At 43.7% G+C, this 18363-nt stretch overlaps 1 protein-coding gene across 1 annotated transcript in view; it reads left to right on the top strand.

The window, feature by feature from the left end:
* BRAP (BRCA1 associated protein) overlaps positions 1-18363 on the top strand; it is a 61710-nt gene that overhangs the window by 2816 nt on the left and 40531 nt on the right. The window contains exons 2-5 of the mRNA XM_073565208.1: positions 3780-3941; positions 5354-5519; positions 9294-9483; positions 15343-15456. Coding sequence (XP_073421309.1) covers positions 3780-3941; positions 5354-5519; positions 9294-9483; positions 15343-15456 — 632 coding nt within the window. The remainder of the gene's footprint in view (positions 1-3779; positions 3942-5353; positions 5520-9293; positions 9484-15342; positions 15457-18363) is intronic.

The raw sequence follows: 18363 nt of genomic DNA, 5'->3' as shown, positions 1-18363 counted from the left end.
TAAAGACATGAAAAATTAAAAAAAATTTTACTTATGTTTTGGTTACCTTTTAGTTAGTTTTTTTTCTGCATTCTTCATTCTTTCATTGTCAGATCCCTTGATATGCTGTTTGCAACCTGTTCAAAGTTTCAGATTTATCCGTTTTGAATGTCTCTCCCAGTAATATAAGCTGGATGTGAGTTCTGTGTGTATTTATGTTACTGCTTTTTTCACTTCCATGAATCATCACATATTGTGCCCTGCACTTATTTCTACTTCATGTTCTTTATACCTTATTTGTAGCCTAATTTCTCTGCCCTCCCTGAGACAGTACATACTTTATCCCCTTTCCATTCTTGAATTGTGAACACACCCTCCCTCCTGCTTACCCTAAGGCTACATATCACATTTGCTAAAGCACTTGTCTAGATAAAAGACTTACAGACACTCTGCAGCATCAAAATGCCAGATTTTTTTTAATCTATACATATAAAGCTGAGTGTATGTATATATGTATGTGTGCATGTGTGTATCAAACCACGCCTACTCCACATAGCCACACCCACTGGAAGCTGGAGAGCTGGGTTGCAGAGGGAAAGTACGGGACACAGATTGAGACCAGGGCTGCGGAGGGATAGAATGGGACGGCGGGTGGAGAGCGGGGCTGTTAAGGGACAGAGCAGGACCCACAATTAGTTACTATGCTCGGGCAAAGCCAGGCTGTTCAGTTAGTTAAGACTATTCATGAAGCTGTTTAACTTTACATTTAAGAAGCAAATAAACAATAAAAAAAATTCTGTGTGAAGATGTGCATATCTTTAGTCATCACATTTTTCCCTGCAAGGAGAGATGATTTATTTTAACTTAGAGTCCATTGATAAACTACAGGATGCTCTAAATATTAACCCGCTGACATGTCTGCTCTGGGGTTTCTTGTTTTTGTTTTAGAAATGTTTCCATCTTTTTCAAATTGTTTAGAAAGAATGAATGCAGCAATACTGAATTGTGAACTTGATTTGGGTGACCAATATTTGTTGTTGTTTATTATTATTATTAATATTATTATTATTATTATTATTCATTTGTATTTGATGACATCTTGTGGTCATTGCCATTTGTTTGCCACAATTTTCCAAAAAAAAATCTTAGGGTACCTATGTATTCTCATTGTCTGCTGTACACAAGGTATGGGGGTGTTGAAACTGTTCCCTGAAATCTGCCATCTGGGTTACATATCAGATGGTTGGTTAATTCTGCTTAAATCAGCGGATTCATTAGAAGAATTGGGTATCTTGAACTTCAGCATTCCTGATTCTTTCTTATGGAAAGGTAAATTGTATCCAGGATACAATGTCATCAGGATTGTGCACAGTAACCTGCGGGCAGTATCAGGTTGGCGCCGTTATACTGAATAAAATGATACCTTGGTTGAAAAAATCAGTTTGAAAATGGCGCTGGCAGCTATCAGCGATAGATGCTACTGTGCTGGCAGTGCCATTTTAGAAGAGGCAATTTTTTCCTCTAGCAAGATTATATATATATTATTCATTGTGTAAACTAGGGGGCAGTGAGGTATCAGTGACCAGTCAGAAGCCCACGAGCATATCATTAACTCACAACTGAAAATAAAGATTAAACAACAACCACAAGATGGATTTCATCAACCCAGGTATCATTTTAATCAGTATAACTGTGCAGACCTGACACTGTCTGTAGGTTACTGTGCACAATCCTGCTGACAGGGTCCCTTTCTGGTGAGCTGCCAAACAGGCAGATCTCAGCAGCGATCAGGACAGCAACACGCGGGTAACAAGAGACGCATATCGCTTAGTTACCCGCAGTGTACATTAGAGACCAGTGTGCTGGTGCAGGGAGCTGGTAACCAAGGTAAACATCGGGTTTCTAAGTGCCGTGCGGCACTTAGAAACCCGATGTGTACCTTGGTTACCAGCTTCCTGCACCAGCGCGCTGGTCTCTAACGTACACATCAGGTTTCTAAGCGCCGCGCGGCGCTTAGAAACCCGCTGTTTACCTTTTTACCAGCTCGCTGATCGCTGGTCTCCCGCCTGTCACACGCAGCGATGCGTGCTAGCCAGCGGGAGACCCAACGATCAAAAAAATGTCCAGGCCATTCGAGCACGATCAGCGATACCCAGCAGGGGGGCCGGTCGCTGATACCTGTCACACACAGCGATCTCGCTGGTGAGATCGCTGTTGCGTCACTAAACTTGTGACTCAGCGGCGATCTCGCTAGCAAGATCACTGTGTGTGACGGGAGCTTTAAACTGCTGATGGTATTGTTCTGGAGATAAGCTGCCTGCGGACTTGTCAGCTAGTGTCTTTCGCTTAGAAAACACAGGAGCATTCAGCTCCTACGTATAGAGGAGTCAGCTGAGAGGGCTGTCTGCCAAATGATCGGCCAATCCATCGTTCAGCCAACAGTTACCTCATGTGTATGCTCAACTTTACTGACTCTTGCTCAGGTGATATGCATTTTGAGGAAATCTGGTAATATACACTAATTTTATCAACTGCTTTTATTGTTAATGGGAAACTGTAAATCCATGAAAGTATGTACAGGCTATAACTCTAAATTGATACAAGATAAATACCATTGAGGGGATTTATCAAAACCTAGTGCAAAGAACAACTGGAGCTCTTCTCAATAGCGTCTTTCATTTTAAAAGGGCCTTTGAAAAATTAAAGTGGAAATCTTGCTCCTATAGGCCTATTTTGCACTTGTCACATTTATTTTTGTGTTTCCACCCTATAATCAAGTTACACTTTTTATGAGGCCTAATGTATGTATCAGTAATTCCCCATGCTGAATACTGTGCTATATATGTTTGATATTTTCGCTCATTCATAGATCTTTCTCATCACCGCTATTACATCCCCATATTCATTTCATTATAGCACTTACTACAAATTATCTACACAACAATATGTAGTGTTAAAGCAGATCTGCCGCCAGATCTAACAATACAGACTGCATACATGAATAAATAAAACCAACGACAGAAACATAATGATTAAGTACCCTACGGTAAATAAACAGCAGTAGTGCATGGAAATAATGTAGGATACTTACTCAACATGTTAACTGTGATTGGGTAGGAAAGGTGAAAGCGCAGACCCCCGGAGAAGACAGAAGAAACACCCATAGTCTACAATTACTGTAGAGATTACACATCCTGCACTATATAAGTAAAAAATGTGACTATCTCTGTGATGGTGTGATGCGGCACATAAAAGAAGAGAGTGTTAGAACCAGGGGGCTCTAGGATTTGCACAAAGTATTTAACTCAATTTTTTTATTTTTTTTTTAGCAAGTGACAGGTCGTCTTTATCAGTTTCTTTAGCTGATGAACTTATTTTTTGTTACTTTCAATTACTTGCTGCAAGAGCTTACAATCTATGAAAGTGTATAAATCCATTCTCACATCAGTCTGTCACTTTACTAGACACATTTAGAGATTGGCAGTGACACTTTTGGGACTCTTTGGATCAATAACAATCTGGAGAATGTGCTATTTTTTATCAGTAAGCAATGCTCTGTTAGACGCTTTATGATGGGTAGCCCTGCGGCATGTTTCCCTTTTATTAGAGGAGCAGCGCTGTCATTCACCGAGGAGCAAGATGTGAGTTATGATTGTTCAAAGAGAATCCAATTACTTTGAGCTGCAGAGTGCCTTGATGGTTTAGCAAATTCACAGGATGGTTTGTCCATTGCTTTATGTTTTATTGTTTTCTGTCCTTCCTGTAAACCACAACACATTAATATTTATGTTCCTGCCTAGCCACCGAGATGTCTGATGAGGAAATTAGAGAGAAGACGTTACGTACTGCAGCAGCCTCTTTGGAAGGCAAGACGCCAGTGGAAAAAACATCGATTCTGCATCAGCACATCGGAAGAAGAGAAATGACAGACATGATCATAGAAACCATAGGTCCAAACCCAGGTGAACATGATCATGCAGACGGCTTCACTATAATGTGGTGTTTTCCAGTGTCTGTAATGCATTAGATGTGGTGATGTCCCGACCACCTTTCGCTTGACATTACAGCCAATCAGGGGCCTCCGCAGTCCCGCCACGGCATCATCACTCCTTGTCCAGCGGAGACTGCCTGATTAGTAGTGATGTGTAAATGGGGTGGGGGAGAGTCCTGTGGTCAGCATGGCTTCTTTTCTGGTACAGGGATGGTTCCCTATGTTAACTTCTACCCTTTTAAGGACAAGGCGATTTTAAATTTTCGTGTTTTTATTTTTCTCTCCTTTTTCCAGAAGCCATACTTTTTTCTTTTTTTTCTTCCTCTTTTTCTTTTTCTTCTGTTAACATAGCCTCCCGAGCTTATTTTTGGTGGTTTGAATTACTACGGTTTTTATTTTCCCATTCAATGTACTAGAAAATGTGAAGAAGGAAAAAACAAACAAGTGTGATCAAGTAGTAAAAAAAAAAATTCCACTGTTTGGGTTGGTTTTTACAGTATTTAACCCTACAGCATCTAGCGTAGAGTAAAAGTGACCTAGCAATGTCATTCTCCATATAATTGTGGTGATGCCAAACTTGATTAAGATTTTTCTTTAAAGTGGTAAAATAAAAAAAATCAGAAGTTGATATTAAAAAAAAGTCACTACTTTTCAATATCTTTAAATTTTTTTTTTCATCAATGTTAGTGATGACTTGTTTTTTTGTGTCTGTGACTAGCTGCATTGATTTACATTTTTTTTCTATAAACTTTTTTTTTTTTTTTGCTTTATTTCTTAGTTCCGTAAGGGTATCTGAATCTGTGATTTTTCTAATTACCACAGAATTGCAGCATATAGTGTAATTCATGGTCTTCTCTAAAGCTCAGGCTGTGCCTGGGCATCACAGGAGTTACCACAAGGTCTTTTACTAGGCCCTCGGCTGGCATGCAACCAATCTGTAACAATGAGTGAGCACTCCGTTTAAATGCCACTGTTGTAGATTAATAGCACTGTTGAGAACAGCAATCGGAGCTCAGCTCTGCTCGCTGCTGTTGGAGATACAGTTTATAGGGTATGCTGGCTATGTGACAGCTCCTGAGCCCTCTCCACAGCTTGACTTTGAAGAATGCATTGCAAACAGTAGGCTATCGCTGAACTTTTTAGTAACTTACTCAAAAGGAGGGGTGTGTGTGCCATACATCAATCCAGCCACTGCAAGCATGTATGTCTATATAGGCATCTAGGATGATCCATATGGCGGTTGCATCCATGGCCTCATTTGATGCACAGCAAGAGGGACAGGTTTATTAATGTGTTTTACAGCTTCATATAAATTATGAACTATTCACAATCTGTTTCTTTCAGCCAGCTAAGATCAGTTTATTTCAACCCCTTTTTTTTCAGATGTCCAAGAAGACTCCAGCACAGAAAAAACAAATGACCCTTCTGAAACTCCCAGTCAGACTGCTCCAGACTCTCCTTCAAAACAGCTACCTGAGCAAATCACATTCTTCAGTGGGAATCCTTCTGTGGAAATAGTTCATGGCATAATGCATCTATATAAGACAAAGTGAGCAAAAACTTACCTTTATTGATGTAGGCAAAATTTAAATATGATAACTGAGGCTGGTGCCAGGGGACCAAGGGGGGAGTCTGGTTCCAGGGGACCAAGGGGGGAGTCTGGTTCCAGGGGACCAAGGGGGGAGTCTGGTTCCAGGGGACCAAGGGGGAGTCTGGTTCCAGGGGACCAAGGGGGAGTCTGGTTCCAGGGGACCAAGGGGGAGTCTGGTTCCAGGGGACCAAGGGGGAGTCTGGTTCCAGGGGACCAAGGGGGAGTCTGGTGCCAGGGGACCAAGGGGGGGGATAAAGGGGCTCTGCTGACAACTGTACAGTGCTCAGTGAGAGCTTTGCTGAATTGATTTCCAGCAATGCTGCATATATTATTTATTTTTCTTGGCCTGAGACAGACTGACTACCATCTGAATATTATATTTAAACATCAGATGGGTCAGGCAAATGCTGATATTACTGGAGTCACACTTTAACTGTTCTCTGGAAAAAAAAATCTAAGTATTGTGAAATGGGGAAGGTAGAGGGAAGGGGAGCAAAAAAAGGAAGGGAAAAAAAAGTGCCTATATCCGCTACAGCTTTTTGGGCTTTGAATTTACTCTGTGTTCACTCTGACTAAAAGTGACCTAGTAACTTTAATTTTATAGTTCAATAAAGGCAGAGAGGTTTGTTTTTCTGTGTTTAAAAATAAAAAATAAAAAAAGCATTTTAAAATAAAAATTTGATTTGTGGCGCCAGTTTTAGAAATCCACACTTTTTTTTTTTTTAAATCTTTCTGTTGAGAACTTAGCAATTGGCTGCAGTGATGTTGATGTAACATCACCTCTGCAGCCAAACGAGAGACCAGAGCGGCGGTGGAGACACAACTCTGGACCCAGATAGGGTAAGGCTAGTTTCAGATTAGCGTTTTTGCCAGCAGCGCACGGCACCGCTAAACCCCGCCCCCTGCCACGCCACCTCCGGTCATCACCGCCTAGTATCGCACATCGCTGCATGCGATTGTTACACCCTATCTTTAGCATAGGGTGCACAGACCGTGCGCTAGTAGGATTTTGCGTGCGCTGCGCCCTTTTAACGGTGCGCCGATGTGCGCCGGACGCACCATGTTGCATTTTGGTGCGCTCGGCGCACCATCAAAAGGGCGCAGCGCACGCAAAATCCTACTAGCGCACGGTCTGTGCACCCTGTGCTAAAGATAGGGTGTGCAGATCGCATGCAGCGATGTGCGATACTAGGCGGAGATGACCGCAGGGGGCGGGGCTTAGCGGCGCCGTGCGCTGCTGGCAAAAACGCTAGTCTGAAACTAGCCTAAGTCAAGCATAGTTTGTTTTTATTCTTACTAGCAAAATATGCATATATAGAAATGGTTTCTCAAAGGTGACAACCCCTTTAATAATTGATGACCTGTCAATATGAGATCTGTGGGGGTTCAATACTTCAACACCTTCACTAATTGGCTGAACTCGGCTGCAGCAGTGGCCGGTTATAAGCAATGTATGGAGCAGAACACTGCAGCCATCTAAATTACTTACTGGCCTTTGCCGTGCACTGGACTTATCTCTCAATCACTGAAATTGGAGATAAATAGCAGCCACATATCAATATACATTGCTGTTGGGTTCTGCCCCATACACCACTTATATCATGCTGCTGCAGGAGCAGATTTTATCTGATTTGTGGAGGTGCCGGGCTTCGATCCCCACCGATAGGTCATCAGTCATTAAGTTCCAGACAACCCTTTTAAATCTGTGGGAAAACATTTAGTAGATTAGACAGCGTCATAGTATTATTGTAACATTGTCATCATCGGTCTATTGTTGACTGTATGTACAGTGGGTATGGAAATTATTCAGACCCCTTTAAAATTTCCCTCTGTTTCATTGCATCCATTTGGCAAATTCAAAGAAGTTCTTTTTTTTCTCATTAATGTATACTCTGCACCCCATCTTGACTGAAAAACAGATGTAGAAATTTTTGCAAATTTATTGAAAAGAAAAACTGAAATATTACATGGTCACAAGTATTCAGACCGTTAGCTCAGACACTCATATTTAAGTCACATGCTATCCATTTCCTTGTGATCCTCCTTGAGATGGTTCTACTCCTTCATTGGAGTCCAGCTGTGTTTATTTAAACTGATAGGACTTGATTTGGAAAGTCACACACCTGTCTATGTAAGACCTTACAGCTCAGTGCATGTCAGATCAAATGAGAATCATGAGGTCAAAGGAACAGGCCAAGGAGCTCAGAGACAGAATTGTGGCAAGGCACAGATCTGGCCAAGGTTACAAAAGAATTTCTGCAGTACTCAAGGTTCCTAAGAGCACAGTGGCCTCCATAATCCTTCAATGGAAGAAGTTTGGGACCACTAGAAGTCTTCCTAGACCTGGCTGTCCAGCCAAAACTGAGCATTCGTGGGAGAAGAGCCTTTGACGGGAGAAGAGCCCCAAGATCGCTGTGGCTGAGCTCCACAGATGCAGTAAGGATATGGGAGAAAGTTCCTCAAAGTCAACTATCACTGCAGCCCTCCACCAGTCAGGCCTTTATGGCAGCGTGGCGCAACGAAAGCCTCTCCTAAGTGCCAGACATATGAAAGCCCGCATAGAGTTTGCTAAAAAACACATGAAGGACTCCCAGACTGTGAGAAAGATTCTCTGGTCTGATGAGACGAAGATAGAATTATTATTATTAAAAAGTTCTAAGCGGTATGTTCTGAGAAAACCAGGCACTGCTCATCACCTGGCCAATACAATCTCAATACTGAAACATGTTGGTGGTGGCAGCATCATGCTATGGGGTGTTTTTCAGCTGCAGCGACAGGACGGCTGGTTGCAATTGAAGGAAACATGAATGCGGCCAAGTACAGAGATACCCTGGATGAAAACCTCTTCGGCCTGTTTCACACTTCCGTTTTTTCAAATCCGTCAAAATCCGTTGTTTTCCGTAAAAAAACGGATCCGCCATTTTTTGCAGGATCCGTTTTTTTTGTCCCATAGACTTCCATTACGGTTACCGCGGATCCGTCAAAAAAACGGATCCGTTTTTAAAAAAACGGATCCGTTTGCATCAGTTTCCGTCAAAAAAACGGAAACGGATCCGTTTGGCGGACACAAAAACGGAAGTGTGAAACAGGCCTTCCAGAGTGCTGTGGACCTCAGACTTGACCGAAGGTTCACCTTCCAACAAGACAATGACCCTTTCACACAGCTAAAATATCAAAGGAGTGGCTTCAGGACAACTCTGTGACCATTCTTGACTGGCCCAGCCAGAGCCCTGACCTAAACCCAATTGAGCATCTCTGAAGAGACCTGACAATGGCTGTCCACCAACGTTCACCATCAAACCTGACGGAACTTGAGAGGATCTGCAAGGAAGAATGGCAGAGGATCCCGAAATCCAGTTGTGAAAGACTTATGGCATCATTCCCAAGAAGACTCAAGGCTGTACTAGGTCAGAAGGGTGCTTCTACTCAAAACTGAGCAAATGGTCTGAATACTTATGACATTTCAGTTTTTCTTTTTTAATAAATTTGGAAAAAACTTCTACATTTGTTTTTTGTTTTTGTTTTTTCAATCAAGATGGGGTGCAGAGTGTACATTAATGAGAAAAAAATGAACTTTTGAATTTACCAAATGGCTGCAATGAAACAGAGTGAAAAATTTAAAGGGGTCTGAATACTTTCTGTACCCACTCTAAATGCTTTGTTTTTCAATTCATGTTTAGCACTTTTATACAACATGTTGTGTGTTTTGTTTTTTTTTTGGTTTTTTTTTAGTAAGATGACTTCATTGAAAGAAGATGTCAGACGTAGTGCAATGATCTGCATTCTTACAGTTCCGGCTACTATGACTAGTCATGATTTGATGAAGTTTGTGGCCCCATTTAATGAAGTTATTGAGCATATGAAGATAATCCGAGACTCCACACCAAATCAGTACATGGTTCTCATAAAATTCAGCGAACAGGTACTCTTCAATCTGACATCACAAAAATTTGTTCCAGTAATGAATACACAGTTCTCGTACCTATCGCTTAGTTTTTTTTTTTGTTTTTTTTTTGTAGTTTAAACGGACAGTCCTAAAATAGCTACTATAGGAAACAGTACATTATGGTACTACATGTAAAACTGCAAATGTTCTTTTTACCTTCAGTGCTGGCTGGTAACCTCTACTTCTAAACCATTAATACGATCGTATGCACAAACCTGTATGTGTGACTGCTTTGGGGGACACAGGAAACCATGGGTGTATGCTGCTGCCACTAGGAGGCTTGACACTATGCACAAAAAAATTTAGCTCCTCCTCTGCAGTGTACATCCCACCGATTGGCACTAGGTTAATCAGTTTTAGCTTAGTGTCAGGAGGCACTGGACACGGGTCATTCACTAGAGCCATATCTAGCTTGGGTTTCGGCGTATTCCAGTAACGTCTCTTCTTTTTCAGATGGTTCTTCTCATTTACCTCCGGAGGGATACAGTGTGAACAGTCACAACTGTATCACCACCCCGTATTGTCATGTGTCTAGTCGGCAGGACCTCAAGTCCTAATACAGAGTGTTTAGGGGACTCCTAACTTTGTTCCTGGCCCCTGTCTCCTACCCACTCGCCACCTAGAGCCTGTCTTTTTCAGGAGGCATGGACATCTATCGATGGTCTTCTATGGAGAGTTACATCTCTTTATCTCTTCCTGTCAGGTTCCTTTCCAGAGGTGTTCAGGTAAAGATGAAGAAAGTGGAAGATCTATCTTTCCTTTGCTTTATTTAGGCCAGGCACTGGGGACGAGCAGCGCAGCATGGATGGGGGGGAGCAAGGTTACTGTTAATTTTGAGGTCTCCGCGCTGCCCTCCCCTGCTTCATTGGTGAATGTTTTCCACTTTAGACCCCGGCTTCAGCATGGCCTAGCCTCGGCAGCTAGCTCCGCCCCTCTTACCTGCATCATCAGGCAGGCTTTTTTCCCGCCCGTTGTAGACACGCCCCCTCTTAATAGCTCTGCCCCCTTCTCGAAGCTCCCGCTGTTAGCCACGCCCCCTTCTTGGTGCTCCGCTTTTAGCTCCGCCCCATTTTTACGGCATCATTGTGCAAGTTCTTCTGCACATGTGTCCCTTTGCTCCAGTGGCGCTGAGTCTCCCCACGTTTTTCACAGTGGGCCCTACTCTTTCTCCCTGCGGTCACCATTTGCCGGCATTGGAACCCGGAAGGTGGCTTTTCTCTGCAGGAAGTTCTGCATTTACTCTTGCAACTGTCCTGGAGCTCCCTTTACAGCCAGGAACCAGACAGGACCTGCATCTTCTTATGAGTAGCTCACCAGGATAGGAAAAGGGCTTCCTTTAAACCCACCCCCTCCTGGCATCCCCTTATCGCGCAGGTAGATCCACCAGGTCTAGACCTGGCAGATCTTCCTCTGCATGACTCATCTCCAGATTCCAGGGAATCTCTCAGGCTGGGCGGCAGTCTCTGTTTTTTATAGACATTTGGCACGCCTCGGTAGAGGACGCATGGGTCAGGTAGGTTGTATTCTCAGGATACAACATAGATTATATTTTGCGGCCCCGAGATCTGTTCTTCTTTGCGTCCATTGTCACCCTTCTCAGTTCAGTTGTCTTCGTTCCCATCCCAGACCAGGAACGTTTCACAGGGTTATATTTGAACCTTTTTGTTGTGCCAAAGAAAGACGGCGTAGTTCGTCCCATCCGGGATCTAAAGTTACTGAACAAAAGGGTCCGTCTGCGACATTTCAGGATGGTGTCCCTTCATTCAGTAATTGCTTCCATGGAGTCGCAGGAGTTCCTGTGGTCCATAAACATTCAGGACGCCTACCTTCACGTCTCTCCCATACCACGACGATATCCTCATCAAGGCTCCATCTTTTTATCAGGCCCAGGAAAGTTTGTCCATCGTTCTAGACACCCTGTTCAGATGGCTAATCAACAGGGCAAAGTCTTACCTTTTCCCGACTCAGTGCCTCATTATTCTTGGCATGCTGTTCGACACCCGACAGACAAGGGTTTTTCTTTCCAAGGAAAAGAGAGTGTTAAACCGCTCCGTTATACTCACCCGGCCTGCGCTCCCACGCCGCAGCCTCTCTCCACCCGACGGCCACGGCGGTCACCTCTGACGGGCTCGCGGCCCACGCCATCCCTGCATGCATTGCGCATGCGCCATAGGCCGCGGCCGCCCCTCCCTGCCGCTTCTTGTGCTCCGGCTGTGCCCTGACCCGGAAGCACCTTCGGACCAATAGCAGACCAGACGGGGCTATATCAGGCCGCTTCCCCCTGAGGGAGGCGCCTGATCGTTGTTACCTTACACACTGGACCCTGCTTCCTCCTGTGCTCTCTACAGTCTCTCGGTGCCGTCCTCAGTGTTTCCTGCAGCAGCCTCGCAGCCTGTCTTCCGAGTTCGCTAACAGTTTTTCTCAGTCCTGCTCCAGTGTTCCTGTTTCCTCCGTCTCCTGCCTCCGGTGTTCCTGTTCCATCCTGTTCCAGTCCTGCTGTCCTACTCCAGTCCTGCCTCCGGTGTTCCTGTTCCAGTCCTGCCGTCCTCCTCCGTTGTTCCTTTTCCATTCTGTTCCAGTCCTGCCATCCTACTTCAGTCCTGCCTCCGGTGTTCCAGTTCCATCCTGCTCCAGTCCTTCCATCCTTCTTTATTCCTGTCTCCTGTGTTCCAACTCTGTCCTGTCATCTACACTTCAGTTCCTCTACGTTCCAGTCTATAGTCTTACTCCATTCCTGTCTTCTGTGTACCAGCCCTGTGCTGTCATCTACACTTCAGTCCCATTGTCCTACTCCAGTCCATCCTGAGCCGCCCCTCTCGGTACCGGCTACCGTGGTACTCGAACCCTTGGGCCTGCTCCTAACGATCCCTGTATAGGGGTCGGTTCCACATGGCAGCTCGCCCAGGGTCCCTCGGCGCCACGGTCCAGAGGGTCCACTCCTGGAGATTTCGGCTCCTGACCACCCATGCTAACAGAGAGCAATCCTCTCATTGTGTTTGTTCTCTGCAGGGTCCTCGGCTTCCTCCCTTCCATTCGGCCATTGCGGTCCTGGGAAGGATGGTGGCAGCGTCAGAAGTGATTCCTTTTGCTTAATTCCGTTCAAGACCGCTTCAGCAGGCCATCCTATTTCTGTGGAACAAGTCTGTTCTCTCTGTGGATCGTCGGGTTCGTCTCTCCTCCAGAGTCAAATGATCTCTCATTTGGTAGCTGTCATCCCCTTTCATCTTCCATGGTCGGTCCTTTCTTTCCGTTCAATGGCAAGTGGTGACACTGGACGCCATCATTCTCTGCTGTGGTGCGGTCTTTCTCCAACTGACTGCCCAGGTTCGTTGGTTGGCAGAGGAATCTTCTCTGCCGATCAACATTCTCGAGATATGGGCCATTCATCTGTCCCTGCACCACTGGGAAAAGCTTCTCAGGGATCTGCCAATCCGAGTTCAATCACCAGGGAGGAACGATTTCCGCAGTACATATTCCCAGCATGGACAATTGGGCCGCCAACTTTCTCAGCCGCAAGGGTCTCGCTGTGGGATAGTGGTTTCTGCATCAGGAAGACTTCCATCAAATTTGCCTTTGATGGGGTGCTCCAAATGTGGACCTAATGGTGTCCCAACTGAACAGGAAGGTTCCACGGTTCATTTCCAGGTCCCGCGATCCTCTTGTGGTGGGTGCCGATGCTCTGGGAATACCCTGGACACAGTTTGCCCTTCCCTATCTTTTCTCCATTCCCCCTTCTTCCAAGGCTGTTGAAAATCAAGGCGGAAGGAGTGCCTGTCATTCTGATTGCACCATATTGGCTCAGGAGGTCTTGGTTCACAGAGATCATCAATATTCTCGTGGACGCCCACTGGAGGCTTCCAGACAGACCGGATCTTCTGTCCCAAGGACCGATCTGCCACCAGAATTCTCGGTCGCTCGATTTAACGGCGTGGCTGTTGAAACCACGGTTCTGAAAGCGTCCGGGTATTCAGATCGGTTAATTCAGACCATGATCCAGGCTAGAAAGCAGTCATCATCCCCGATCTGTTATCGGACCTGGAGAGCCTATTTCAGCTGGTGTGACTCTAATCCCACCCCCCGCCTATGTCCTTTGCTCTCCCTTTCATTCTGGCGTTTCTCCAGGAGGGACTTGACACTGATCTGGCTCTTAGTTCGCTAAAGGGCCAGGTGTCAGCGCTTTTTATTCTTTTTCAGAAAAACCTATCCTCCCTTTCTCAGGTCAGAACTTTCCTCCAAGGAGTAGCGCATAATGTGCCCCCAAACCGGACACCCGTGGACCCCTGACACCTTAATCTGATCCTGAAGTCCCTTAGGAGTTCTCCTTTTGAACCTCTCCGAGAATTCTGTCTGTCTTGGAAGGTGGTGTTTCTTGTGGTCATCACCTCCTTTAGGCGCATTTCAGAATTGGTGGCTCTTTCCTGTCACTCCCCTTTCCTTGTTCTCCACCAGGTGATTTTGCGGCCTCTACCTTCTTTACTTCCCAAGGTGGTGTCCGCTATTCACCTAAATGAGGATATTGTCCTCCCTTCCTTTTGCCCGGCTCCGACTCATCCTTTGGGGCGTTCATTGAACAGGTTAGACCTGGTCAAGGCAGTGCTGGATCTATTTGGTTTTAGTAAAACAGACTCTCTCTTTGTCCCAGGCTATGATTGCTCGCTGGATGCGGATGGCAATTTTGGAGGCATACCTTGTTAAGAACAGTGCGCCTCCCCCTGGGATTAAGGCATACTCTAACCCGGGCAGTGGGCGCCTCCTGAGCGGTACACCATAGGGCATCCGCCCTGCAACTCTGCAAAGCTGCAATCTGGGCTTCCATCTATACGTTCGCCAGATTCCACAGGGTCCATACCTACGCTTCGCCGGACGCCAGCCTAGGCAGAAGGATCTTGCAGTGGTGAGTTCTCCGACCTGAACAGAGTTTCTGCTGTTCCCTCCCCAGGGATGCTTTTGGATGTCCCATGGTTTCCGGTGTCCCCCAATGAAGCGATAGAGAAAACAGGATTTTTGGTAACTTACCGTAAAATCTGTTTCTTGGAGCCTTCATTGGGAGACACAACACCCTCCCATGTTTATCAGCTCTACTTACGGTGTTATATTGTTATAGTGTGAGTTTTTTTCTTTTACTTGCTGCTTCTCCTACAGCTTTATCACTAACTGATTAACCTAGTGCCAATTGGTGGGATGTATACTGCGCAGGAGGAGCTTAAATTTTTGTGCATAGTGTCAGCCTCCAAGTGGCAGCAGCATACACCCCATGGTTTCCTGTGTCCCTCAATGAAGGCTCTGAGAAACAGATTTTACGGTGAGTAACCAAAAATCCTGTTTTACTCGCTTTGGACTTAGTCTTCACATGTATCTCCTACAATCCACTTTTTCCAATCATAAATGTGAATATTTCCAACACAACTGCTGTTGTCTCCTTTCTCCCAATTCTGCTGCCCTCACAGCCAAATAGTACATGTCTAATATTTTTTTTTTCTGTGACTATGGCAATGTTTTTATCTATTGTTAACTTCAGCATCAATTGATACTAGAATTTGCACAGCATTTGCATGTGTTGTGGCCAACAAAAGACTCACAATCCGTGTGACTATTTGACAGATGTGGAAAAAAAAAAAAACTATGACAAAAGTGACTGATCTAGTGTAGCATTGTGTATGACAAGGCGATGGTGCTATGCTGAACTGTCAGGTGATCGCATGACAAAAATGGAGCTAATGATCACTTGTCATTGGAGCTTCAGGACACATGCATCACCACATTTGTTTATGGCCAGTGTATTCTGCTTTTTCAAATCAAAGGAGTACATGGACTACCTTTCTTATGTATATTTAGGCAGATGCAGACAGCTTTTATATGTCGAATAACGGACGTCAGTTCAACTCTATTGAAGAAGATGTATGTCAGCTGGTCTACGTGGAAAGGGCAGAGGTGTTTAAATCTGAAGACGTGAGTATATCTAATATATAAAGCTCAATGTGTGTGTGTGTATGTTTGTATGTATGTATGTATGTATGTATGTGTGTATGTCCGGGATTGGCATCTGCACCGTCGCAGCTACAGCTACAAAATGTTGCACAGTCACACGACTGGACCCCAAGAGCGTCATAGGCTATGTTGTGAGGCAAAGTTTTAACCCCCACGCGTTCCAATTCACCAGACAATTTGGCCTATTATTATTATCATTTCTATGGTGTTATCGTCCTTCTATAAAGCTGGAAATAACACAATTTATTACCGTGCCAACATAGACCACCCTCTGACCCAGACTGCAGGGGGAGCCCAATATCAGACAGGATAGGATTAGATACACGGCTCAGCAGTCAGTATCACACAGGATAGGATTAGATACATAACTCAGCAGTCAGTATCACACAGGAGAGGATTAGATACACGGCTCAGCACACAGTATCACACAGGATAGGATTAGATACACAACTCAGCAGTCAGTATCACAGGAGAGGATTAGACACATGGCTCAGCAGTCAGTATCATACAGGATATGAATAGATACACGGCTCAGCAGACAGTATCACACAGGATAGGATTAGGTACACAGCTCAGCACACAGTATCACACAGAATAGGATTAGATACACGGCTCTTCAGTCAGTATCACACAGGATAGGATTAGATGCACGGCTGAGCAGTCAGTAACACAATATAGGATTAGATACACAGCTGAGCAGAAAGTATCACACAGGAGAGGATTAGGTACACAGCTCAGCAGACATTATCACACAGGATAGGGTTAGATACACAGCTCAGAAACAGGATGTGCCAAAGGAGAGGACATTTTCATTCCAAGAATTCCACTCATTCCATCTGATTTGTTTTTTGATTTGAAACGCCTCCAGTTTCCAGTTCAACTGCTATTTGCAATGTCCATTAACAATGCTCAGGGACAGTCCTTGAAAGTAGTAGGGATCGATTTGCAATCTCCATGCTTTTGTCATGGTCAACTTTACGTGGTGTGGTCAAGAGTTGGAACTGCCAAAAATCTGTTCATCTTTGCACCGAAAGGAAAAACCAAAAATCTTGAATGAGTTGAAAATAAAATACTATCAATACTTGGGTAATCGTTTAGATAATTTGTGTTGCAAATCTGTAGTGTTGAATATATGATGTGAAATGTTTTTATGTGCAACTAGCTGAAGAGCCCGGCGCTGCCCGGGCATAGTAACTAACTGTGGTTAGTTATAACAAATTATAATTATCCACGATCCCATAGGCCCGTGCCCATATACCCATCATACATATCCTCCTTATAATCATTATAATTTGTTATAACTAACCACATTTGGTTACTATGCCCAGGCAACGCCGGGTTCTTCAGCTAGTTATATCTAAAGTTTGTATATATTAGTATCCACTTACAGGGGAGGTTTATTTATTTTTTTTTTTCTCCTGTTTTCTGGCTTGGTGATTTTATTACTAAAATGGTCATGACTTAATTTACCTTAATAAACTGTTTCTACATTTAACAATTGCTACTTTTCAAGAATTCGCATAATTTTTGGCCAGTTTTGTTTCACTGTCAAGGTGGCATAAAATGGCTGAGTGGCTTTCTGTTTTTTTGACTCCTACCTTTTAGGGAATTAATTTTACTAAGACTGGTGTTTATTATGACAGTCTAGCACCTTACTCCAGCTGTGTTTTGTTTCTAAAGTGTACTGAACTTTATTGAACTTATGTAAGATCCTGAAAAATGGCATAGAAAAGCCTGTTGAAAAACAGAGACTGCACTCAAATAGTTCAGTAATGTCTTAAAATATAAATTAATCGCACATAATATATACAAAGTGGAAAGTAGAGAAGGTGTACAGTCAAAGATGTTGCGGAAAGGAGACCTAGAACAAGGTTCTTTGTTCACACTCCAAAAATGTAGCAAAACAAAGAAAATTTTACCTCCTGTCAAATATGAAGGAAGCTCTTTTTTTATTTTATTTTTTTTTTTTTGTGGCTGCTTTGCCTTATCTCGACCAGGGTGTCTTGAATCTGTGCAGGGTACCATGAAATTTCAAGACTATCAAGGCATTCTGGAGCGAAATGTGTAGCCTGGTGTTGAAAGCTCAGGTTCTCCAACAGGGTAGTGACCCAAAACTGATAAAAACATCCAAACCTGCAGTCTGGAGAAGGCACCTTTACACTTCAGACAGCTGGAGCAATTTTTTCATGAGGGGTAGGTCAAAATACTTGTGGACTGGTGCAGAAGTTTCATTAAGAGTTAAATAAATCATTTGTTTGCACTGATTGCCTTTAAATGATTGTGCAGCAAAATACTAAGTGAACCATCATTTTTGTCCATGCCATTTTCATTTTTTTTTTTCTTTTAACATATACATATGCAAAAATAAGAAACTGGGTCTGAGCAGAAAAAGTAAATTAATGTGCATGCAAAATGTAATTGCATATGAACACATGACCTTTACACAGAGAAAACCAAAAGCAAAACACAAAACAAATATCCTGGAATAAAAAAGTAAAAAAATTGCAAAAATTGCATGAAGGTAGTAATAATAGTAATAATAATAATAAATAAATCCATCCTGTCTGGCCTATACTATTACTGGTGGTTCAGTCCCTCTGTCCTTGTTCACATTTACGTCACTTGACAAGTGGAAAGGTTTTAAATACAAGAGTTAGGACTGTCCCACAAGGGTTGCCGTGACGTGGCGGGATGGCTTCTACATTATTTTGATCAAAATTATGTTAACTAAATACCCTTATTATTACTATTATTACTACCTTCATGCAATTTTTGCAATTTTTTTTACTTTTTTATTCCAGGATATTTGTTTTGTGTTTTGCTTTTGGTTTTCTATATGCAAAAATAAGTTGGAAAGCCACATTAGTT

This window comes from Dendrobates tinctorius, unplaced genomic scaffold (genome assembly GCF_039654945.1).
Source record: "Dendrobates tinctorius isolate UK_male_01 unplaced genomic scaffold, ASM3965494v1 ptg000003l, whole genome shotgun sequence".
Classification (NCBI taxonomy): domain Eukaryota; kingdom Metazoa; phylum Chordata; class Amphibia; order Anura; family Dendrobatidae; genus Dendrobates; species Dendrobates tinctorius.
Note: the sequence above shows the minus strand (reverse complement) of the source record. Positions and strands in the feature narration are given on the sequence as shown.